Genomic DNA, 24,501 nt, shown 5'->3' on the forward strand with positions numbered 1-24,501 from the left:
AGGGTACCCAGAAAGGCAGAGCATGTCCATTAGCACAAACAGCACATGGTCAGAGAAACATAAAGAGGAATAGCCTTGCTTTACCCTGTACTTTCTCAATAAACCTTTTCTTAAATTTTTAATCTAGTTAACTCACAAAGATCCTTTATGAAATAAGTACTCCTGTTCCCAGCTGAATAGGAATGCTGACTTGCCCTATACTTATGAGAAATCAGGCAAAGAAGAGTTTTGGTGAAGGGTGTTTTGTGGTTTCTTTATTTTGCTTTCTCTTATGGTTTTGGTCACTCCCTGCCATTCCTCCGATAGTACTATTTTTATTTTATTTTATTTTATTTTATTTTATTTTATTTTATTTTATTTTATTTTATTTTTCTTACTGACAGTATATACAGATGGACACAGGACACAGTCTTCAAGTCCACTGCAAAGCTTCATGGTCCATGTTAGGAAAACAATTCAGAAAGAAAATACACTGGGAAGGTTTTATTTTATTTTATTTTATTTTTTAATTTTTTTTTTTAACGTTTATTCATTTTTTTGGGACAGAGAGAGACAGAGCATGAACGGGGGAGGGGCAGAGAGAGAGGGAGACACAGAATCCGAAACAGGCTCCAGGCTCTGAGCCATCAGCCCAGAGCCCGACGCGGGGCTCGAACTCACGGACCGTGAGATCGTGACCTGACTGAAGTCGGACGCTTAACCGACTGTGCCACCCAGGCGCCCCCACTGGGAAGGTTTTAAATATCACATGAGCAAAGGAGCCAGTGTGAGAGACTCCCTGAAATGTCCTGGAATAGCACCCATACATTCAAGGTCTTACAGAATATTGGAGAATGAGACACCCACTCTAATGTTTAAAAAAAAAAAAAAACTGCTCTCAAATAGTAAAATTATCATCCAATTTTGCCACTGATAAGGCCTTGAAAGATTACTGAATCCAATGCCTGTGTTTTACAGATGAAAACCCTGGCAGCCCAGCAGGATGAAGCGATGTGTTCAGTACTGCACAGAGTTGTGGTAAAATGGTAGCCTGGACCCTCTGGGTCTGGACTCTCAGCACAGTGCTCTGAAATTAAGGTGTACTTTCCTGTTATATGCTTTCATAGGTAAGCATCTCTCTGACATTGTTCACATCCTTATTTAAGCATGTATCTTAAAAAATTTTTAGGGACAGCTGGTGGCTCAGCCAGTTAAGTTTCTGACTCTTGATTTCAGCTCAGGTCATGATTTCACAGTTAATGAGATCGAGCCCCAAGTGGGGGCTCTGTGCTGACAACAGGAACCTGCTTGGGATTCTCTCTCCTTCTTTCTCTTCTCCACGCCCCACAACCCCTCTCTCTCTCAAAATATACATTAAAAAAATACTATTTTTAAAGAGTAACATTATGTAAAAAAAAAAAAAAAAGTCTGGTACTATAAATGTGTGTGGGCCTGTTCCAAATATGTCTCAATATGGTCAAGTAGTTCTTTTTTTTCCATGAGGCTTAACATACCTCAAGAAAACGTACCACATAAGACCTGCATTAGAACATATTGTTCCGAGTTCTTTTTAGGATGTGATTACTGTTTATTGCAAACTTCACACCAGAGTCCACCAATCATGTCACCCTAAAAACTGTTTATTTGTTGAAGAAAACAAATTATTTTATAAGTGATTCTTAGGCTGTGTCTTCACAGCAATCTCCCCAAAGTAGATATGTTTGTATTTCCCCCTTGAAGGCAACTTAACATTTTGGAACCCCAGTGGTGGTATTCTGACGCCATTGTGCACAGATTCCTTATTCATATCCTTATGAGGGTATCCTGAAAATTTCCTGGCCTCTAAGAGCTTACTAACTTGGATTACATAGCCCCTGAAATTTCACCATTCTGTGGGTTAAGTCTTGTGCTCTTACAGTGAGTGATATATTTTTTTTTAAAGGCCTTTGTGAAGGAGCAGGGAGAAGAGAAATAAAATGCAGGAGAGTCACTGAAAAGAAGGTGGAGTTAAAAAGGAACTCCTTCACCTGCTTTATCATTTTACTGATAGCTAACCTTAAATGAAGTTTGAAATAAAAACTATAGATGCATGCTATGTCACAGTTGGATATTTGGATAAAAATCTAAAAACAAAGGAAAGCAAAACAAACACACACTGTCATCCACCATAATAAAAATGAAGAACTGAAAGTTTGGTAACTGGTCACTCCCAAACAACAAAGAGACTGGTCTGCTGAATAGTGGACACTTGTGGCTTCTGGTGACCTGGCATTCCTTCCTACTTCTTCCAGGAAACTAGAGACCCTCTTTTTCTTTCAGAGACTGCCTCTCTGCACTCTGTCTATCATGCGCCTTCATGCCCACGGCTCTGGTTGGGCAAGTGACCCAGGATGACGAACAAGAGGAATCCATCTCCCTTGACAACTGCCTGCTCCAGGGATGGGCACATAAACCAAGCAGATCCATCTGGATTTTATGGAAGGTAAGTACATATTTTGGGAGAGAAAGCCTACCTCTGAACCCTTTCTCTACTAACACAATCTACAAAGAAGGAAGCTTTAAGTATGGACTTGCTATTACCCTTGACACTGCCTGGAGAGTGCCTGTTGGAGAATGAAGCCAGCTCAGATGAAAACACACATATCCTGCTGATTGGCACCAATTGAACCTTTGGCCTAGCTATGCCTGAGGCTAGGTCCACATCTTGATTTCCCAATTAGGACCATTAAATCACTTTTTTGTTTAAGCTAAAACAGACTGACAAGTGACAACCTTGATTACCCCTCATCATCCTAGAATTTAGGAGATGCTTCCTTTTATACCTGACAGGAAAGTTGCTGTCTTATATCTACATAATAAAAGATATTCACCTGACATGATCAGAGCTAATAGGAACTACACAGATATCAAGAGTTGATCTGTTTCCTACAGTAGCACCTGTTTAAAAACCCAAGGCAGACCATTTCAAACCAAGGTCCAAAGAATCTTAAAAATCAATGAGACAAGAGTTTGCTTAGGCAGACAACATTAAATTTGAGTATGTTTGAGTAAATCTGAGAATGAGTTAAATTTGACTACATCCAGTCCGTGTCTCAATATAATTCCAAAGTCTGAGATATCACAAAGGAATTTTAAAATCCAATGGAGAAATATGCCTTTGAATGCCAGACTAGAGACAATAGCACAGTGTGAATTTAAGATGCCATTTGACCTCATAAAACACAAGCTAGTGGATATTTTATGAATTTTCTAAAGAATAAACCAATTGTGTTAAACTTATTTTATAGTTTTACTTCTATCTTCCTTAAGATACAAAGGAACATCAATTGGTAAAGATAAATTCAGAACATTAATTTCCCACAGTTTATTCCATCATAGAATTGCTGCATAATCTTGCCAAATTTGAATTCTCCATGTATCTTGGTTCTTCAACCTGTGGCATAAGAGGGAGAAATGATCTCTTTAGAGGCTGGTGAGACCCAGGTCCACTTTGAACTCTGAATGCAAATTGTAAGTAGTAAAGTTCTCATGGATGCTTGCTTTTTGTTTCTTTCTTTCTTTCTTTTTTTTTTTTTTTTGCTTCACATTTCAAAATGCAAGCCTATATATTTTGTTTTATCACCTATCGCTTAACAATTTTGCTGTCTCAACTTTTACATTTCTATTATTTTTAATTTCTACAACTAAAAGTTACACCAACAAAATTGAGAAGAGAAAGTGCAGGAGTGTCTCTTACTAAATATTTTCCCTTCCTGTCTACATTGCTATTTATTGTCCCTGCTGAGGTGTTTATAGCATTTGTGCAGGAGGAGAATGTGCCTGCAAAAGGTAACTTGTTGAATGACTAGTCTGAGGAACTTTTACAGTACAAAGGTTCCCCAAAGGCTTCCCTTGTTCTGCATGCCTTCCTCAGGTCATACAAACTTTTATGTGGCATTAGGACAAGTCCATCAAAGCAATGAATTTTGTAGCTGAAATCAACCAGCAAGTATATGTTACCTCTTATATAGGAGAAAAGGTGCTTTGACAATCTATTGGTTTAACATAATAAACTGAAGGAAGAGGGCTTGTTGAAAATGATGCCCACTGACAATAGTCTATCAAATACATTTGACTGAACTATCAAGGCAGGAAATTGTATAACAACTCAAAGTAAGCAAAACAATCACCTATGTATCTATGGAAAGTGTGTGCAATATTGTTGTTGAATCTTGACTTTCCAAAATTGAAGAAACAGTTTATTTCACATGGAATATCCAAACAAGCAAGTCTGTGGATGGCTTCTATAGGGTGTAAATGAACATTTAAAATTCTTTGGCCATCTCCAGAAGGATAAAAGACAAAGAAGAGATTGGGTGGGAGTGGAAGACATTGCAAAGAGTTATTTGGAGTGACACTTTCCTGTACATTAGTAGACACACTCATTAATTTTTTATAAATAATAGTTAGAAAAATTCCCTTTTATTAAGGCATTATTAAACACATACTTTGAGTCACTAAAACTGAAATAATACCATGAATATTTGATTACTAGGTCAGTAGGGGTTAAGCAAGCTTTTATGTTTCATGGAAGCCAATTTTTCTAGGAAAAGTGTCCCTAGTTCAAATTTTCAACCTACAAAATTATCAAAACAACAGGAACAGCTTCTCTGGTCAGTCTGCTCTTCATTCCAATTATGCTTATCTCCAGAGACTTTCAATACCTCTCTCTCTCCCTCTTATCGCATGGGACAGGAGAAAATGGAAGACACTAGAGAGAAACTGTCCCCTACCAGGACAGCAAACCTCCATGCAATTACATCCACCAGCTCCTCTTTCCTCACATGGCTATGATAGAGAGGCTGTGCCTTATTTTCAATATCTTTCCCAATACTAGATTCTACCCATTGGCGTTTAAGAGTGTTCAAGAGCACCCATCTTGAAAGCAAACAAGAAAGAGAAAAAATCAACCTCCCTCCACACTTCTTGCTTCCAGGGCTATTTTCTGTCTCCCCCACCTTCAGTAGAAACTTGCAAACAGAATTATCTTTGCTCATTGTCGCTATTTCCTTACCTTCCACTCATTCACTAGCCCCCTCCACGCTGGCCTCTAGCCCTGTCCCTCCATCACTCCACTGGAAAGACTCTTGTCAAAGTCACTGTCAGTAGTGATTGGCCACTATATCCAATTGCATTTCAGTCCTCATCCAACTAGGACTCTCAACAGTATTTCAACTTGCTTGTCTAGCATTTCCTGTTTGAAATCTCCCTTCTACTTGACTTTTATGACAATATACTCTCCTGGTTTTCCTTCTACTTCTCCAGCTGCTCGTTCTCCAGATCTTTTGTTGAATCATCCTGACAATCCAGTCTTTAAATGTTCCTCAGCTTTCTGTCTTGCTCTCCTTTTCCAATTCCCTTAGCAATTTAATCCATTCCTTCCACTTCAATTACTAAATTCTTATAATTACTGGATTGTAATATCACAATCTATTGCTACATACCAAAGACTACAAATGTATATCTCCAATCCAAACCACTCCTCTGTATTCCTACCTCATTTGATAGTCTCAAAGACACTAAACACTAAACCTGGATCAGATCAAACTCATGATCTTCTTTCCACACTAGTCTTCCTTCCAGTGTCTTTTGCCTATTTGAAGACTATCACCACCAATTATGAAAGCCATAACCTTAGGGGTTGTCCTTGACCACACCCTCTTCTTCATTAGCATAGCCATTTCACCATCTGTCCTGTTATTACACTTCTAAGTACACCAGAAATACATCTTTTTCCAACCTCCACTGTTATGATCTTTGTTCATGTTCATATTCAGATTCTACCATAGTTACTTCCTAACTGGTCTCTTGGCTTCTTCCCTTATTCTACTCTTAACCTATTCCCCACATAGCAGCTGGAATCATCTGATATGAACACAAAACAAAATTAAATTCTGCTAACATAAATTCTACACTTCTTAACTGTGGGTTTGTTTTGTTTTGTTGTTTTTTTTGTTGTTGTTTTGATTTTTGTTTTCAACTTTTAAATTAGTTTTTACTAGTTTTTTTTCAAAATGCCTTAAAATTTTAGTTCTCTGTATAAAACTATGATTAAATGTTAAGAGAGAACTACTTCCCTGTTTGATTGTTCAAATTATATTTTATACATTGTCCTACTTAAAAACAATCCTTTGGAAATTTTGAATATGTTCTCCGTGATGTTTTTATTGGTCTGATGAGTGTTTCTATTGGTTATTATCACCTTAATTTTCCTAATTAAAAAGTAATTCAATAAAGGCAGGACAATCTAAGAATATTCTTTTAGACAAATAATACATAATTTTCAAATTCTAGCCCTGACCTCTAACACCAAAAACTGTTTTAAATCAGATAACATGTTTCCAATTTTAGCATTGTCTTCCTGCATCTTGTTATTGCATGTACTGTATTATAACTTTGTCTTAAAACTTTAGATGGTAGCATTTTCTCCAACATGTGAAGAATTTTTAAAGTAATTTTTTATTTACTTAAAATTTTTTTAACATTTATTTTGAGAGACAGAGACATAAAATGAGCAGGGGAGGGGCAGAGAGAGAGGGAAACACAGAATCTGAAGCAGGCTCCAGGCTCTGAGTTGTCAGCACAGAGCCTGACATGGGGCTCAAACCCATGAACCATGAGATCAGGACCTGAGCCTAAATTGGATACTTAACTGACTGAGCCACCCAGGTGCCCCTTAAAGTAATTTTTAAAAGGCCAAAACTGAAGGATAAGAAAGTAAAGTTTCATTTGTTTATTTTCTTCCTTCCTCTGCCAATCCAAATTAATGACATACCTGTGGATGAGGTCCAAAAGATACCTCCTGAATAGCAGAGTCCTTTGACAGAAGTGTCATTTGTAATATAATTTTTAAAAATAGTAGTAGGGACTCCTGGCTGGCTCAGTAGGAAGAGCATGCAACTCTTGATCTCAGGGTTGTAAGTTCGAGCCCCATCTTGGGTGTAGAGATTACTAAAAATAAATAAATAAACCTAAAATAAAATAAAATAAAATAATAGTAAATTAATTTAAATTTAAATTCCTAATCTTTTCCCAGTTTCACTTCTTCCATCCTTACATTTCAAATGTAGGTTAGCTCCTGCTAAAAATATGTTGTTTTATTGCTTTTCTGAAATATGTGGGTTTGGTGCTTTAAAAAACTTGCCTAGACTTGATATAGTTTTGAAATACCAACCTCAATTGTCCATATTGCATCAACCTGGAATACTTTGAGGAAGTTTGTGGCTCAAATGGCCCTCCCGGAGCAATGGATCTCATCCTATTTCCGATAAATTGATGAGAGCTTGATGAAAAGAACCAAACATTTACCACCCAGTCTATTCTTAATGGCAGGCAAAGATTCCAGCCCTGCTAGGGAGGTCTGTGTCCCTTATTCCTCTGCAGTTCCAGTGTGGGAGTCTATGGGGCTCGGTGTTGCCCACCCAGGGCCTCCGCCTGGCATTCTGGAAGTATGCTCCATGAATCTTCCCTTCACTGAAACTGGGTCCTATCTAGTCTGGGGATTTGTGATGTCAGGAAGAGTGATGTGTTCGTGAGATCAAAATAAAATCAACCTAGGAACACTGCCAAATTCTTCCTCTGTCTATCACTTATTCTCATATAAAGGTCGGTCTGTCTCCCTTGCTGGAGAATTGCGGAAATCTAAAACTGACCCTTTTCAGCACTTAAGGGGAATCTAACAGCAGAGGAAAGAGGTTGTTAGCAAGGACAATTTGCTCTGTACCAACCCACTAGCTGGCAATTATCAATCAGTGTGGTAGGGCTCCATTCCCCAGTACTGTGTAGAAACTAAGAAGTCTAGAAAAGCCTCAGATCAGGTAAGCCCAGAAAAATCAGAGGCAGAACTTAAATTTGATAGTTCCCCCCAAGCACTTAGTGCAAGTCTTATTAGTTGCTTGGAGAAAGCCTGGCTAAAGTGTTCAAGTGAGCAAGAGAGAAGACAGGAGTTTTTGGGTTTTGTTTTTGTTTTTGTTTTTGTTTTTTTCCTGCGTGTTGACACGCTGGAGGTGCCCTTCCTCCGGGAAAGGAGGAAGGGAGCCAGAGGGGGCGGCGAGGTTGCAGAGTGGGGGTAGTCCCTCTCTGAGCGCCTGATCTGGTGGCTTTATTTGTTAGCGCGGTGGGTCCAGGCTGGGAACTGCACACTCAGCAGGGAAAGGGGAAGAGAGATTGGCGGCAGTTTTATAAAAACAATACAGCTCAAGTCTCCCGCGTGTGCCCCCTCGCTCACCCCGCGGAGGCACAGTCCGGTCAGAAACGGCTCCCTGGAGCGAGTGCGGCCTCCTAGTTCCCAGTAGGAAGAAGGCGGCTGTTTGCGACTGGAGGACGCCCTGACCGCTGCACACCCCTCCCCATTCCCCTTCTCTGTCAACCCGCCAGGTTCTGAGAGGCGCCTTTCTCTCCGAGCCCGGGACGGAGGTCGCTCGGGGTCACCCCAAATCTGATGATGCCGCTCGCCCTGCGCAGCTGGGGCTTGGGACTGGCGGGGGTGCTCTGGAGGCAGAGAGGACACGGGGAGGAGGCGACGTGCGCCTGTCGTAGCCAAGCGCCGGGGCTTTCCTCCGCAGCGCCTGCTCCCCCGGGTCTGCGCTGGGCGCGGCTGGCGCCCTGGTCTCGCCTCCCTCCCGCCCTCCCGCCGGCCGCCAGGGCCCCCGGACGCCGGGCTGCCCACGGCCCCGCCACTGTCCCTTCCGCTCAACTCGGGCATTTGACTCCCGGCCTCGTAGCGCCACCTCCCCACCCAGCGCCTCCCGGGGGTCCGAGAGCCAAGACTCGGGAAACTGGTGAGGGGAAGGAGGCGCCCTGAGGCCGGGTCTCCAGCTTGGAGGCGGGGGCTTCCCGCGCGCCCGCAGCGGGAAGGAAAGCTGGACCCGGAGAGAGCGCGCGGTGAATGCGGACGCCACGGCTGCACCTCCGCCCGGCCACTAGCCCGCCGGCACCCCGAGGGGCGCGCGCCATCGCGCGTTGCCGGGCCCGCGCGCCTCGGGCTGCCCTCCTCCCGTCCCGCCCCTAGTTCTTCCGCCAAAACCCTTGACCAGAGTCTCCTGGCCAACATTCTTAAATCTCTTTTGCCAGCTCTTTGCGCCAGGTAGGAATAAAGCTCTGCTTTCAGGGTGTGTGCAGAACGCCTATTCCCAGAAGGTGTAGTGACCTTTTCACCTCCCGCACGAACTCTTTGGGAGGGGGGTCCGAGGGCATTTACCCTCTCAAGGTCCTGATCGGTGGCCGAAACGTTTGTTCCCTATTCTTGCTATCCATATCCTCAGAGGCCTTCTGCAGCAGTTCCGGGAAAGCCTTTGGGGATGGAACTGGGGGGCATTCAGTCCACAGTGAGGACGCGCCGCCACGGGAGGTGGGGGGTGGACAGGAGCTGGAGGACTGGCATGACAATTGCCTGTGGCCTGGGGCGGGCACCGTGCGAGCCCTGCCAAGAGCCCTCCTACCCCGCTGCTGTTCTCCCTCCCAGCAGAGGCACAGAAACGGGGGCCCCTGGACCCCTAATTGCCAACCCCCGGGAACACCTGGGCTCCAGAGAGACAAGAGTCTGGGCGGGGTCGGGCGACGGCTGCCCCCTAGCTGAAGGCGCACCACTTCCCACCCTCCCGCGTTCCCTCTGTCCCGGAGGAGAGGGCCCCAGATCTCAGTTAACAATGGAGCCCCCGGTGCGCGGCGGGCACCCGGGCACCACTGGCGCCCGGCAGCGCGCCCTGCTGCGGGACAGGGAGGCCGTGTGCGGCTGCAGCACAGCCTCGCCCGCTCGAGTGGTCTGATTCGGATTTACGTGGCAGCGACACTGTCAACCCTTGCCTGGCTCTGTGGTGCGTCTCCCACTCCAGCCTAGCTTTCCCGGGTCTCCCTCGTCCAGGCCCGGAGCGCCAGGGGAGCCCTGCTCCTCCTCGCCCCGGGCCTCGGGCCGGCACAGCGGGAGTGACCGGGCAGGCCCAGCGCTCCTCGCCGCCGCGGGTCGGGGATTTGGAGTTGCTCGAAGCTGCAGCCAGCTCCCGGGCGCGCCGCACTCCTCCGCGGCCGGATCCCGGCGATCCTCCACCAGCTGCCGGGCTCTCCCCCGGGGGTCCTGAGCGAGCGCACAGAGGTAGGCTAGACCGACCCAGTCAGTCGCTGGCACCGACCTCGATGCTTTCTTTCCAAACACACACACACACACACACACACACACACACACACACACACACACACGCCCTGGGCGCAGACCCCCCAACGCCTCCCTTCCCGTGGATATCCTTCAGGGCCTCCGGGAGAGACCGACAGACGGACGGGGAAAGCACACGGAGGGAAACTTGTTCCTTCCAGTCTCCTGTCAGGCAATTACTGGCGAGCCTGTGCCGGCAGAGGGGAGGGAGGAAGCGAGGGAAGGGCTCCAGAAGGGGAGGGGGAGGACGAAGGAGGTGGGGGAGGCGGGGGTGCAGTTGGTGAAACTCCTCTGTCTCCCGCTCATCTTTTCATTGCGTGCTCCTCTCCGCGCAGACACCCCAGACCTCCCCTGGGCGCCAGCTCCTCGGCTCCAACGGGTCCAGAAACAAGCCGGACTTTTTTTTTTTTTTTTTTTTCTGGAAATTGGCTTTGGTGTGTTTCCCTACCTCCCTCCTCCCCCGTCTAGCCCCCCCTCCTTTTTTTTTTTTTTTTTTTTTTTTTTTTTTTTGAGACATGGCCCGGGCAGTGGCTCCTGGAAGAGGAACAAGTGTGGGAAAAGGGAGAGGAAACCGGAGCTAAATGACAGGATGCAGGCGACTTGAGACACAAAAAGAGAAGCATTTCTCTCGGATCAAGGCATTGCATCGCTGCTCTCCTTTCTCCAAGACGGACTGAGGATTTTACGGCTCTAGGCGGAGTTGAAGCTCTTCAGATTGTTTAGATTCCCCGCTTTGCTCTATTTTCCCCGCACGTTCTGGTTCTCCCGCGTCTGCCTGGGGATCCGGCGAAGGGAGAATGGAGAGGGGGCTGCCGCTCCTCTGCGCCGCGCTCGCCGTCGTCTTCGCCCCGGCCAGCGCTTTTCGAAACGGTAAGTGACAGGCGGAGGCGCGTGTGACAGCGCGGCGCCCGGGCTCCCCCGCTGCCCGCGTCCGGCCGGGACTCTGGCTTCCCGCTCCAGCCACGGGACTCACGCGGAACTGCCGGGATGCACCGGGAATAGCCACCTCCTGGGCGGAGGAAACTTTTGTCCAGGAGGAGAAATAAAAAAATAAGAACGGTCGGTTCGGGGCAGGAAGATTTCAAGTCCTCGGCCTCCCTCCCCAAGTTGGTTGTTTGGTTATGGGGGTTTTCCTACCTCCGTTACAAGGCAAAGCTGCCTACCTTCCCAGATCAGCACACCAATTATCTTAATAATGTTTCCTCCCAAAGGCAATTAGATGAGACTCCCTTTCAAAAATCTGATGGCTGTTGAAAGTTAATGAACACTTTGCCGGGAGAACTTCCTGGTTGTTTTGCAGCTCTTTGAAACCATCTCCTCTGGTGGGTGCCTGCAAGAGATAGCGGTTTTGGGGTTGCTGGACCTCCGTCCTCTGTCTTTACATATCGCCCCTCATCTGTCTGAAGTATGAATGAAAGTTACATAGTGTCAATAAAGGAATCTGATATATACAGTGTAAGACACCGGGATATCTGAAAATCCCTAACCTAGCTACAGCTTCCACTTAGCTTCTAACACCACTCACTGCTAAGTAAATGAAAGAATGCTGGGTTATAAACAGTATTCTGTAAACTAAATAATGTATTTTAAAATGTGATCTGGTTGTAGGCATGTTTAACTTACACTTTAAAGTAGGTGAAGGCAAGGATGTGGAATTATCTTTACAGTAATTCTTCAGCAATTATTATTAACTATTTATCAAATATTTACTTTTGTCTGGCTTAGATTTCAATCAAAGTAATTAGGAAAAAAAAGAACACCCACTACTTACTGTGGTATATTGTTTTAATAAGAGGCCACAAGTGGAGGGGTTCATACCAAGAGGAATTTAAATCACGTCTTTATGATAGGAGTTAATCTCTCTAATATGCTTTTTGGAGGTTTTGTGATTGAAGCAATAGATTTCCCCCAACAGCCACCAAGCAGTGTTCTAAAAGAAAAGCTGAGAGGCGACACACACACACACACACACACACACACACACACACACACACACCTGTAAATATGGAGTTCAGTTTATTAATGAACCTGAGTTAGTGGCATCTTTCTATAATCTGGCTGGCAAGGGATGAAAAACATTCTCCTCCAATTGAAAGAGGTCAAGTGGTTAGACTTTAGAAATTACAGTAACCCAACCTCTGCCCTCTACAACTCCCGAGATTAAGTCCTTCGTAGGGATATTCACAGGATGGATTCGTAGCCTAATGCAAATAGCTTCCAGACTTTAGATTGTGAAGTCCATGGATATATATATATATATATATATATATATATATATATATATAGTATATTTTAAAATTTTCTTAGCAGAAATCTGGGGAATGCTGAGAACCTGAGCTCCAGTCTGTGAGCTTGCCTGGTTAAAGCCATGTTGCTATGCGTTCAGTGACCAGAGCCAGTAAATGCCTCTGTAACACAGCAGACCTCTTAAAGCCATGTCCACCTCCTCCAAGTACCAGTGTCTGCTAAATTAATTCATTAACCTTATTTAGGTCTAATGGTCCAGAGTCATTAGAAATTGCTCTTTCTTAATCAACTGTTAGAGAGATTTAACAGAGCCAGGGAGTCTAGCAGTCCACATTATCTTATTACACTGTCACTTTCTCAGAAGTCACAGATTAAAGAGCTCTGATGTGGTACCGAGTCTACCTAAATGTCTTCTGAAGTGACTCTGTGGAGTGACTAGAAGCAGTGCTGTTTTATTTCACTCCTCTTACGGATGCCAGACACTGCCATGATGTTTGTATAGAGCTGGAGGAGACTTAATGAGATGGGGTCACTTTCCAAGTTTTCTGCACATTTGAAATAATGGAAAAGCCTCAGTAGAATCACATAACAGAGTCCAACATGATCATTAGTTGAGATCCTGAACTCTAGTTGCAACATTTCTTCTTGGCAAACCTTAAGCTTTTAAAAGCCAAGGCAAAGGAAACCAGTAGAAGGGTACCCCCCAGTCTAAGAAACAGGGTCAGAAACATCTAGCAATTGAGAAAAACAATGTGATTTATATTGTCTTCTTTTTAATTTATGGGAAATGATTTCTGTAATGCATGTAGCTTTATGCATTTTTGATGTGCACTTCATCTTTCATTTCCATTTGACCTGGTTTTCCTGTAATAAAATTCTGTAGATTTATAAATTCATGCTGAGAGCAAAGAATGCCATTCTCTTTCCACAGGGAATCTATTAGATGCAATATTAAAATCTATATATACCATTACTGAAAATTTGTGATTGATAGGCTTATATATTTCACTGATTTCATACCTATTCCTCTTACATAGTTTATGCACCAAATTTTTATTGCTTAAAATTAAGCATCAATAAATGTGGCAGCATTTCAGGCTGAGACTCTCCAGCATGAAATCCATCATAAAAAGTGACAATGAGAATCTACGCTGAACAATAAAGCAGCCCAGTGACTGGTTTATTTGGCTCTCAGTGAATCACTTCAGCATTTGGTTTTTGTTTTTGTTTTTTAAATGAGGGCTCAAAACTAGTAAGCTCACCTTTTGCAGAATGTGAGACTATGTCTTACCATACCCAGACCTCATGTGTGGTAGGATTTTTTTTTCAACATATAGGGAATTAGAATTAATGCTGGGTGGCTATTTATTTTTCTTTCTGCCCAGTAGCTTTGATCTAGTCTCTAGGACTGAACAACTTTACTTGGAGCGGTAGAGCAGAATTATTTCTGCTTCACCAAATACACTTTGTTCTCTGTTGATCTGGATCTCCAGAGCAGAGATAACTCAAAATCACTTAGATTTATGGGCAGATAAAACAACAACACAAAAGGTTTGGCTTTAAGCCAATCGAAATCTTGGATGACAATCCCCACTGATCAATGACATAGACCAGGCTTATCATCAAAAAGCCACACAAGGGGTCGAATCACTTCTTTTAGTCACCTTCCACTCAGAACTTGCTACTTAATGCGATTACACTTCTTGGGGGATAATTAAGTCTAGTAGAAGCTCCCTGGGGACCATGTTAACATCCATTGAGAGGATTTAATGTTTTTAACGCTAGAAGACCTTTTTTCTTGGGAAGGAACTTTGTGGGGGTAAGGGTGGAGTCCTGTCAGATGTCAGTCTACTTTTCTCCTGTGCTAACCTTCCTGGGATCAAAGAGTGTTCCTTGGTGGGGGGGTTGCTATCAGTGCCACCTGAAGGGCCTGTGGGGACCTCTTGGAGTTCCCCCTACAGAGTTGTGGAATGTTTAATAACCAGTACTGTTTGTATAAAGCTAGAATACCTAAATGGTTGTCAGGGAAAGATTTACTTAAAATGTTATTTTTATTACAGATAAATGTGGTGATACTATAAAAATTGAAAGCCCAGGGTACCTTACATCTCCTGGTTATCCTCATTCTTATCACCCAAGTGAAAAATGTGAATGGCTGATTCAGGCTCCTGACCCATACCAGAGAATTATGATCAACTTCAACCCTCACTTTGATTTGGAGGACAGAGACTGCAAGTAAGTGAGAAAGTATTTGAACAGGGCACCACACCACCATCTAGTGGTCATGGATGCCTAAGAGGGGGGAAGTCTGTGTGTACAGTATGGGATATAAATGGATCCAGGAGGGATTCTGATCTAGGCCAGATCATGTATCAATGGTATGGAAATTAAATTATGTTAAGTAATTTCTGAGTTCCCCAAACTAGCATATTATGTTTAAATGTATAATCTCTCAATTTTTTTTTTCCTGTTAACACTTATGGTTTCAGAACTCTTTTGTTAAGAAATGTATATTTACATTTCTTTCTCTTTTTTTTGTTCCTGGAAAGGGGAAGAACTAGAAACCCAAACTTTCACTTAAGATTTTTTTTTAATATTGTGGGTTACTAACATATATAGCATCAACAGATGATGAGGTTGGGTGTTTTTTAACAAATCTGTGACACATTTTGTGATTTAAGGACTGAATCTTATTGAATTTGACATGACAAAAGCAAAGTGTCATTGAATAAAAATAAGGCATATAGTGTAAGCTGGATGAGGGGTTTTCATTGTAGATTAATGATTGCAAGTGTCTTGTGGAAAATGCAAAAAAAATGCTAATGGATAATGAATACAATGGGGCTCAAATATAAATTATTATTTCATCTATCTGCTTTCATCTTGCTAACGCCTTCTACTGTTAAGTAAATAAGCATCAATTTATGCCAGATTTCCTTATTATCAAAATATCCTCACTATAGATACAGTCTAAATTTTATCTCTTCACTTTATATGAATGAGCTAGTGTGTGGATCTTGCTTTGCACAGTGTAGAAAATGTATTTTAACATTGCAGGCAGCAGTCTCCTCAGATCCAGGATTTGCTCTTCTCTCTGGACATCCACGAGACCACCTGTCTCTGTCTTGTCCACGTTACCACACTCTGCCACCCTGCATGTGATGTGTTCTCCAGACACTTGAACCTGAATATCTATCTTTAATGAATGTTTGGATAATGAAATAGTTTTAGCCAAGGAAAACAATCTACTTAAATCTCAATTCTAAAGTGTTTTTCGGGGACCAATATGTTTTCCCAAGTTTTAAAATGGATCAGTTTGATATAATTTCATACGATGTGAGTAGGCTATGGTTTCCATTGGATATAAACATTATTATGCAGACACGTTCATTATTAAAAATGTTCTATTTGCAAACACATAGCCTTTTTAGGGAAGAACAGAGTAATATGAAAACGTTCCCACCTGTAGGAAGTCCTTAACGACCTGTTGAGTTGGTGGGGTAAACTAGTGTTTCATGGGCAGGGAAATGAGGTCATCAGGCTAATTCAACATTCTGGTACCTAGAGAATTAGCATACATTCATACACTGTTGATCAATTTCCAAATAATCAGCATACACTAGAGTGTAAAAAAAGTATGCTGATTCCAATTTAATCCTTGTTCTGTGCCTCAGGGCATTATATTGACTTCTTAATCTTGTATGAAAGTTGTCATTAATAGAGTGTTCCAGTGACTGCTAAGAAACAGGGAGTTTATTGTTGTTGCCAATATTCTGTATGGTGGTTTTACAGCGTCAGTCACCTAGAGAAGCTGGATGTTTGTTCTCTCTTTCATTTTATTTTGTTTTATTTTTTGCTTTTTGAAAATATTTAAACTGCTATAAGAGATATTTTTTTTTAAATTTTTTTTTTCAACGTTTATTTATTTTTGGGACAGAGAGAGACAGAGCATGAACGGGGGAGGGGCAGAGAGAGAGGGAGACACAGAATCGGAAACAGGCTCCAGGCTCCGAGCCATCAGCCCAGAGCCTGACGCGGGGCTCGAACTCATGGACCGCGAGATCGTGACCTGGCTGAAGTCGGACGCTTAACCGACTGCGCCACCCAGGCGCCCCTATAAGAGATATTTTTAAGAGATGGTAAAACATGTTCAAGTAATAACATTTTTCCAAAGATAAGATGCCATTACATTTTAGTAAACTCATGTCTACTAAATCCTGATCTGAAAATCATGACCACATCTGCATATGATATAATAGCTAAAACATTCAAAATAATCAGTAGTCAGTAGCAATGGTGTGCTGGTAAGGGTTGAACAACTGGTTCTTGGAAGGGGATGGGTGAAGTCCTCATTTGTAACATTTGCCAATTTCTGTAGTGTAAATATTCCCACCATGGCCAGTTTCAAACTATCTATGTGATGTCACTGTATGCAGACTTGCAAAGAGACGTGCATGAGGGGTTCTTGTGAGCTGGTGCAAGCTGGAGTAGAAGTGTATGAAGGGGAAGCCAGTCAAGTGAGTTAATATGTGTTAAGTGCGTATCACAGTGTCTGGCAGGCAGTAAGTCTGCAATAACTATTTGCTATATCATAATGGGAGGTGGAGGGTTGTGGAATTGGAAGAGCACTTTTTCAATGTTCTTTCTTAAACATGACAAGAAAAGGGATAATTATAATTTATAGCAAGGGAAAATTTTAGTGATATCGACAAGGTATTCAAGAAACTGACATGACCAAGAAGATTGTTGCTGTTGTTCTGATAGAGGCGAGACTTTTCAAGGCTACAAAGTGAAGTGGTTTCTTAACTGTAGCGAGTAGGGATTTGTTCTCTGTGAAGGTGCCATCTCCTGGCCAGCCTTGAAAGGCTGATAATGTTTAGCCTGATGAAGTCAACGGAGATGATGGCATAGAAAATAGCTTTGTGCCCTGTTTTGAAGTGTTGCTACCTGATTGTTTTATCAATAAAAATTCAAAAAATGATATAGGAAGAGCAGCTTAAGACATTGCTGTCACTATATTTTCAGGCTGGTCCACATGTGACTCCTGGTTGCAGTTGAGATACAAGCGTGGCACAACTCTGACAATCTTTTGTGAAGGCTGTGAGAATAATCTACAGCTTTAATTTAAAATTAAAACTCCCCACAAAAATGAAAAATACCAATAACCCTTGGGAGAACAAATGCATAGGCAAAAATTTTTTGTTGGATGTGCAAAAACATAGTTTCTTTGTTTTTTACATTTTAGTGGGTTTGGGGTGGGTTTTTGTTTTTGTTTTTGTTTTTGTTTGTTTGTTTGTTTGTTTGTTTGTTTTTTGGCCATTTATAATAGGCTCCTTCCAAAAACATATTTGAGTTGATACAAAATTAGGTACAATAAACCAAATACAGCGAGCTGGCAAGCTTTTAGTTATCATTCCTGTTAAGATCAAACTGATTGTCTTATTTGAGATATTTAATATCTTCCCCTGTTTCAGCTACATTTTATGTGTAAGAGCAGTAAAAAGTCCAATGTCATTGGGTTATTGGCAAGATAAAATAGGGTAGTGGCTATGAAAGCCCTTTGAAAAGTTAAAAAGCTTCCCTCGAAAGAAGTTGCCACTGTTATTATGGTATCTTTAACAACTTGGTGATGGTTAGAACATTTAGAAATATGAAACTTAAGCATATGTCAAACTAAATACATAGATCCAGTAATGGGATGATCCACATAAAATATACCTGGCAATTTCTTTTGAAGCTTTCTAGTATTTGTACAGTCAACGTCCACCATGTGAAAGTTTAAGAAATCAATTCCCTAGCACATTTGCTTATTGAGGAACATCCTTAAAACCCAGGTAAAATTCTTTTTGTGGAGTGTAGGGATGGATAAGTAATTAAATAGATTAGCTCTGGTAGGAAAAATATTTACTTATTTAAATTGGTATTGTTTTATTTATAATTAAATTAAAAACTATGTGATAATTTTTAACAATATACTAATGCAGTATCAATTTTTCATGTGAAGAGCTCCAAGACCAACCCAACACATAAGCACTATGAACCTAACCTCACAAAAGGTTTTTAGAGTGGATATCAAGGCGTTACTTCCTTAGGGAAAATTGATGTGCAAGTTTGTGCCTGATAATATTAAAATGCAACAATCTATGCTTCAGGTTGCAGTATGAAAGTCAGGTTTCATTACGAATAAACATAAAGACATACTATTATAACTACCAGAGTTCTTTTATTGAACAATGTATAGTATTGACCAATCAATCAATCAACCAGTAGAGCAGTAGAGAATCTATCTGTGGCTAACATTGCACTAGGACATTTAGCTAGAATTACCACCTGGTTTTATTGTTATGTTGATAAAAGAGAGGTGGCTAGAGAATATTCTGAAGGAGGAGAAGGTATGGAAGAAATGTACCAGTAAAATCCTCCATACCTGTGAAGTGTCAAAGCATAGTTACAAACAGAAAAGAAAGAAAAAGGCAACCTGCTGAAGTGTTTTTCAGAAAACAGTGTTCATTGTGACCTGTAAATGGTTTTCAGCATTTACGTTGAGCTAGTTAGCTCTTACTCAGCTACAGTTTTCTTCGGTGGTAAAGCAGACATCTTGAATCTCATAAAACTTTATATCTGCATAATAAACAAGAATGTCATTGATACAGTAGTTAGAATTTATGGAACTTTTCTGGTTTCCCAGCAATGCAAACTATCAGCATGATAATTTATAATGGGTTGTGACAAATACTGCTGAGCAAAGAGGTGTGTGATTACATTCAGATCAGATGTCCTCATCTAGGGAGCAATAAAAATTTCACAGACTTTGGGTTAAAAACATTAAGAAAATGAATGTGGAGCTCCAGAAAGAGTCTAAAAAGGTGGTAGTATTGGAGGGAGAAAACTCAGTAGTGGTCTTCTTACTGACTGGTTCCTGGCTCCAATGGCTGATTTGTCAGTTGCTGTTTTGCAGGATTTCACCAAGACACAAGCTAACATGGTACAGATGCTTTTTTGTCTATAAGAGATTTGTAATCTGTTCTTTGTGTAACCAAAAGTAGGTTTTTTTTCTAATTCAACGCAATCAAAGGAGATTTCACTCTTGTAACTTCATGTGAAGTTTAGTTATAAGCAAATTGTAACTAAACAGAGATAATACTCAAGTTTGGGCATTTTGTTGGAATAGATCACACACTGTTTCTTTAATGCCACTTTTAAAATTAAATGCCACTTTAAAATTAAAAGTTCTTACGAACTTAGAAACACTGGTCATTTCATTTATTTTCATAGACTATAAACTCAATGAATGAAAATTAATGTTATGCTAGTTTCTCAGGTCTGATAATTTCCACCAATTTAATTATCCAATGGCCACTTTGTCATTTATTGCCAATTTGGGGAAGTATAAGTTCCATTTTGGGTTTCCCTGAGTGCTATTTTCTGTTTGTCTTTTCTTATTTTCCTTTGTTCCACATGGGTTTTTTTTTTCCTCAATCAATTTTGATTTTTTTAAATGCTGCATTAAAATATTATTTATCTTGATTGGTAAGTTTTTCATTTTTTGTTTTTGAGGTGAGTGCCTTACTCTAGTCCCAGTCTTGCATTTTAGAGCATCACTTACACCCAAACAAAGTCTTTGTTTTATGGAAAACAGTGAGTATTTTAAACCAAAATACTTCTCCATTTTCTATATGAAATATAGAAGTATAGGTTCTTTTAATTAAGGTATGATATGTATGTAGAAAAATACACACAGTGTGAAGTTTGATAAAATTTTATAAAGTGAGCACATCCATATAACCAATCCAAAGTAAACATTTCCAGCTTCCTATGAAGAAGCCCCCTTATGTTCGCTTTCAGTCACTAGCCTTTAGCTTTTTAAGGATGACTACTGTCCTAACTTCTGTGATTCCATTTCTATAAATTTCAAAGTCAGACAAAACTAAACTATAGTCTTAGAAGTCTGTATGCACTATCCTTCGAATATGATAAAACTCTTTGGAATAGAGATAGAACAATGCATACTATTCCCTTTCTAATAATAATAATAGTAATAATAATAACAGTCATACTGAAGTGTACTCTAATATTTTTTAGTAACTCCTGTAGAAATCTCTTGTATTTGTTACATATATTATGCATATGTTAAAATATACACAAAGTTTTCAATCTGGAGCTTGCTTTAGATTCAAGGCAAATGCAGAAAAATCTTCCTTTGCTTTACTTTTCAGTTTTTCATTGTTGATTTTCATCCCAAGTAACTTCCTGACATGGTCAGTGTGGGAGACACCACTCAATTAAAAACTTTTGAGTGGATAAGAATGAACCCTTCTTAGAACAACTGCTGGCCAGTGTTGTTGCTACCACCTGCAGCCTCCTTGGTTACTACTCAGGCAGATAATTATCTACTTTCTTCCTTTTGATTTTTTTTCCATTAGCACTGATTCAATTTGAACAAAACCCCATGTGTTTAATAAAATTAACTTTCTTTATTATTTTTTACTATAAGCAGTCACATTTGATCATAATGAATTTTGAGTATTATAGGGTTGTTTCGCGTTAGGCATTTTGGTAATTTGAAAGAAGAAACCTTTATGAGAAACTAAAAGAGAAGGTTAGTTGAAATCTTATCAAATTGAATCAACATGTGCATGGCATTTCCAACCAGATTTCACTTGGGGAGCAGACACTTAAAAATCGATCCAAATGAGACATATGCCTTCAGCCGGCATGCATATTCTCAGCTCCTTTCTTTCCAGCATAAAACTTGATACTTGCATGCATGCTGACATACTCCGGCAGAAGCACACACACAAACACATATGTGCATGTGTGTGTGTGCTTGTAAAGGAGGCTACAAAATAAACTTAACTAATTGCTGTTGTAGTATTCATCAAGGCTGATCATTAAGCCCAAAGAAGAACAAGAGACAAGATTAGTGTTCAGATCAGGTTCCAAATGCCTCTTAATTGGGTGTTTGTAATCAATCCTGATTGTAGGAGTCAGTGACTTGGCAGAACATAGCACCTCAAAAAAAGATTTTTCCTGCTATTCTGTGGTTGATAGAACTGTGTCTAGTATCTAGGTCAGTTAGGGATGGCATGAGGTCAGGATAACTCTCAGATTGGCTGTGAAGCATGCCAAACACATTATGCTGCTTGTGTTTGAAATCACTTAGTCTTTGCAGTTAGCTTAGCAAATGAACTTCATTCATTCAGAACTCTACTAAATTCTGCAGAAGAGCAGAGAGGAAAAATAATCTTTTGGCTTCTGTCCACTCAATTGTCTTGTAACTTGGATTCTTTCCTGATCACACCCAGGTCTATATTGTACACATTTTATATCTTATTCAGTCAACATGTTTTTTTTCCCCTTTAATTTAAATAGTTGATAGAGTGTTTAGAAAGTAATGATCATGGCTGGTTCTTATTGTTGGGTCCTCACTCCATGCCTGCCATGGCACTCTCTAAGCACTATGTACGTGCACGGGATGTCACTTAATCTTCCTATCATCCCCATTTTACAGATGGCAGCACTGAGGTTTACAAAAGTTAGACTGAGCCCAAATGCTCAGCTGCTGCACCAAATCCCTTTCCATCTTTGTGACTGATGCGGCTTGTGATGTCCCTTTTGAATGAGAAAATTCTTATGAAGGGTTGCCACCTTATCTTTTATTCAAGTAGCCATTTTCTTCTATGAAACACCTCACACAAAACTTTGGATACAAACCAACTAACTCTGGGGAAGGACTTAGTTTTGGAACTCTCAGTTCATATTAGGTAAGAACTGCTAAAAATGGTGCACAGAAACTTCACACCAATTGGTGATTTTCCACTCAGTTAAAACTTGCCTTGGGGTTGGGTGGCTTAGTTAGTTGAGTGTCGACTCTTGATTTTGGCTCAGGTCATGATCCCAGGGTTGTGGGATTGAGCCCCGCATAGGGCTCCACACTGAGTGTGGAACCTGCTTAAGATTCTCTCTCTCCCCCTTTCCCTCTCCCTGCTCACTCACTCTCTCTCTCTCTCTCTCAAAAATAAATAATAAAATAAAACAAAATAAAATAAAATGAAATTAAAGTAAAGTAAAATAACTTGCCTTAACTTGGGGATGAAATCCTGGGGGGGGGGGGAATATCTAAATTCTGGTCCCTTTGGTTGGTGGAGTTGGAAAGCACAAAGCACATACAAACACAATATTTATGTAAAGCCTGATAACCAGGCAGCACAAGCGTTTGATTTATGCAATTGGTTTGGGGGACATGTGAGATCCCAGCTGGGTCCAGGGCTTTTTCACAGGCCCAGAAGGCAGCAGGATGCCTTGTCTTCCAAGCATGGCTCATTTACTTAATCTCAGGCAAATGTCAGGAAAGTTTTGCTCTCTCATGTCTTCCCTGTCTGTAAAGTTTTGATACTTCTATTTGCCATCATGACTCTGTAAGGGTTAAATGGAGAATGTTTGCTGAGGCACTGGATTCCTATGAGAAACAGAAGAGTGTTTTTTGAGAAGAAACAGATGCTCCAGAGTATTTTGTTTTTATCTGGTCAGATACTTGTATAATCAGCTGGCCAGGTTGGAGGTGATGGCTTGTTGCTTCTGATTGACTGGCATGTCACAGAGAGAGCAGCCAGTCCCAGGCTGAAAGAGGATGCTGAATGTCTCCTTATTCAACTTCTTAAATTTCTTTAGAACAGCCAGAGATGCCAAAGGCCAGTCAATATATTTGTGATTCCAACTTCTTGCCTGACTCTCCAACCAACAGATGCTATGAGCAGGGAAGCTATTGTGTGAAATATAAGCAGTCACTGAAATGGCATGGAAAAAAAATTAAATGTGCTCAAAATCTTGTTCCGAGAGAGATAACTTAAAAAAAAAAAATTGAAGGCACTAGGGATGCTTGGGCGGCTCAGTCGGTTAAGCATCCAACTTCAGCTCAAGTCATGATCTCCCTGTTTCCTGAGTTCGAGCCTCACATTGGGCTCTGCACTGTCAGCTGTCAGCGCACAGCCTGCTTGGGATTCTCTCTCCCTCTCTCTCTCTGCCCTTCCCCACTCATGTGCTCTCTCTCTTTCAAAATAAGTGAACTTAAAAAAAAATTAAGAGCACTGAATTCCCAAATTTAAAGAAAAAAGAACACACTCTTGACCCAAACAAAATAAAAGACACAAAACCCCACAAGCATGGTAGCTTGACTTCATCTCGTTTGGGATGATGATTTTTAGACAGAGCAATCCCTGGCAAATGAGACTGATATTTTACCTTTTATCTCAGTTCATATCTGCCTGTTCATTCTTGAATAGCTTGAGAAAACAGGCGTTTATTTGTAACACAGTTGGTCACAGAAAAAGATGATTAAAATTTTAATTTCTGGATCAATCCACTCTTGAAAAAATTTCAGCCACTAGAAATGACAAATTCTCATTAGTTCGACAATGAGAGTGCATTTGCATCTCTCTCCTACCACCCATCTGTTCAGGTTCTTCATTCTAACAGTACAGGTAAAGGTTGGTCTCCCCATTGGGTAGTGAACTCTTTGGAAGTAGACACTGTGTCTTACTTTCATTTCTACTCTCTACCATCCCCACAGTGCTTGGCACATATAAGTTAGTGGAACTACACAGCTGACTTTTCTTGAAATTGAAGTCTGGAAAGAAGAGAAGAGAAGAAAACAATGTTGCCCTGAGTGGGCAGTCTGGGGGACAGACTAGCAAAAGTCAGTGAAGGGAGAGCAAAGGAGCAATTCTGGTAACTGTCCAAGTGGGTGTTCCGTTGGTCTCAGTGCCAGTTTTTCGAAAAGACGTGATGGCAGCCACTCCCCAGACACGGAGGTGTGTTATCGAAATCTGGCCAGGTTCCTCCTCCTCCATCCCCACCTGCCTAGTCAGAGGCATCAGAACTGGAACTTTCTTTGTTTTTTGTTTTGTTTTGTTTTGTTTGTTTTAATTTGTTGTCAAGTGAGCTAACATACAGTGTAGTCTTGGCTTCAGGAGTAGATTCCATGATTCATCTCTTACTGATGACACTCAGTGCTCATCCCAACAAGTACCCTTCTCAATGCCCATCAACCATTTTCCCCGCCTTCTCCAACCCCCCACCCCCATCAACCC

General features: G+C 41.3%; 1 protein-coding gene across 4 annotated transcripts in view; it reads left to right on the plus strand.

Annotated features, from left to right (window-relative positions):
* Positions 1–10,649: 10,649 nt before the first annotated feature.
* NRP1 (neuropilin 1) overlaps positions 10,650–24,501 on the plus strand; it is a 138,120-nt gene continuing 124,268 nt past the window's right edge. For 2 of the 4 annotated variants that reach the window (XM_086714610.1, XM_086714611.1), the window contains exons 1-2: positions 10,652–11,035; positions 14,473–14,647. In XM_086714610.1, coding sequence (XP_086570736.1) covers positions 10,963–11,035; positions 14,473–14,647 — 248 coding nt within the window. In that variant the 5' untranslated portion in view covers positions 10,652–10,962. Of the gene's footprint in view, positions 11,036–14,472; positions 14,648–24,501 lie in introns of all 4 variants that reach the window. The other 2 variants (XM_086714608.1, XM_086714609.1) reach the window with 2 other exon arrangements.

The sequence above is a fragment of the Puma concolor genome, chromosome B4, assembly GCF_028749965.1.
Source record: "Puma concolor isolate L17-30 chromosome B4, mPumCon1.1.hap2, whole genome shotgun sequence".
In the NCBI taxonomy this organism is placed as follows: domain Eukaryota; kingdom Metazoa; phylum Chordata; class Mammalia; order Carnivora; family Felidae; genus Puma; species Puma concolor.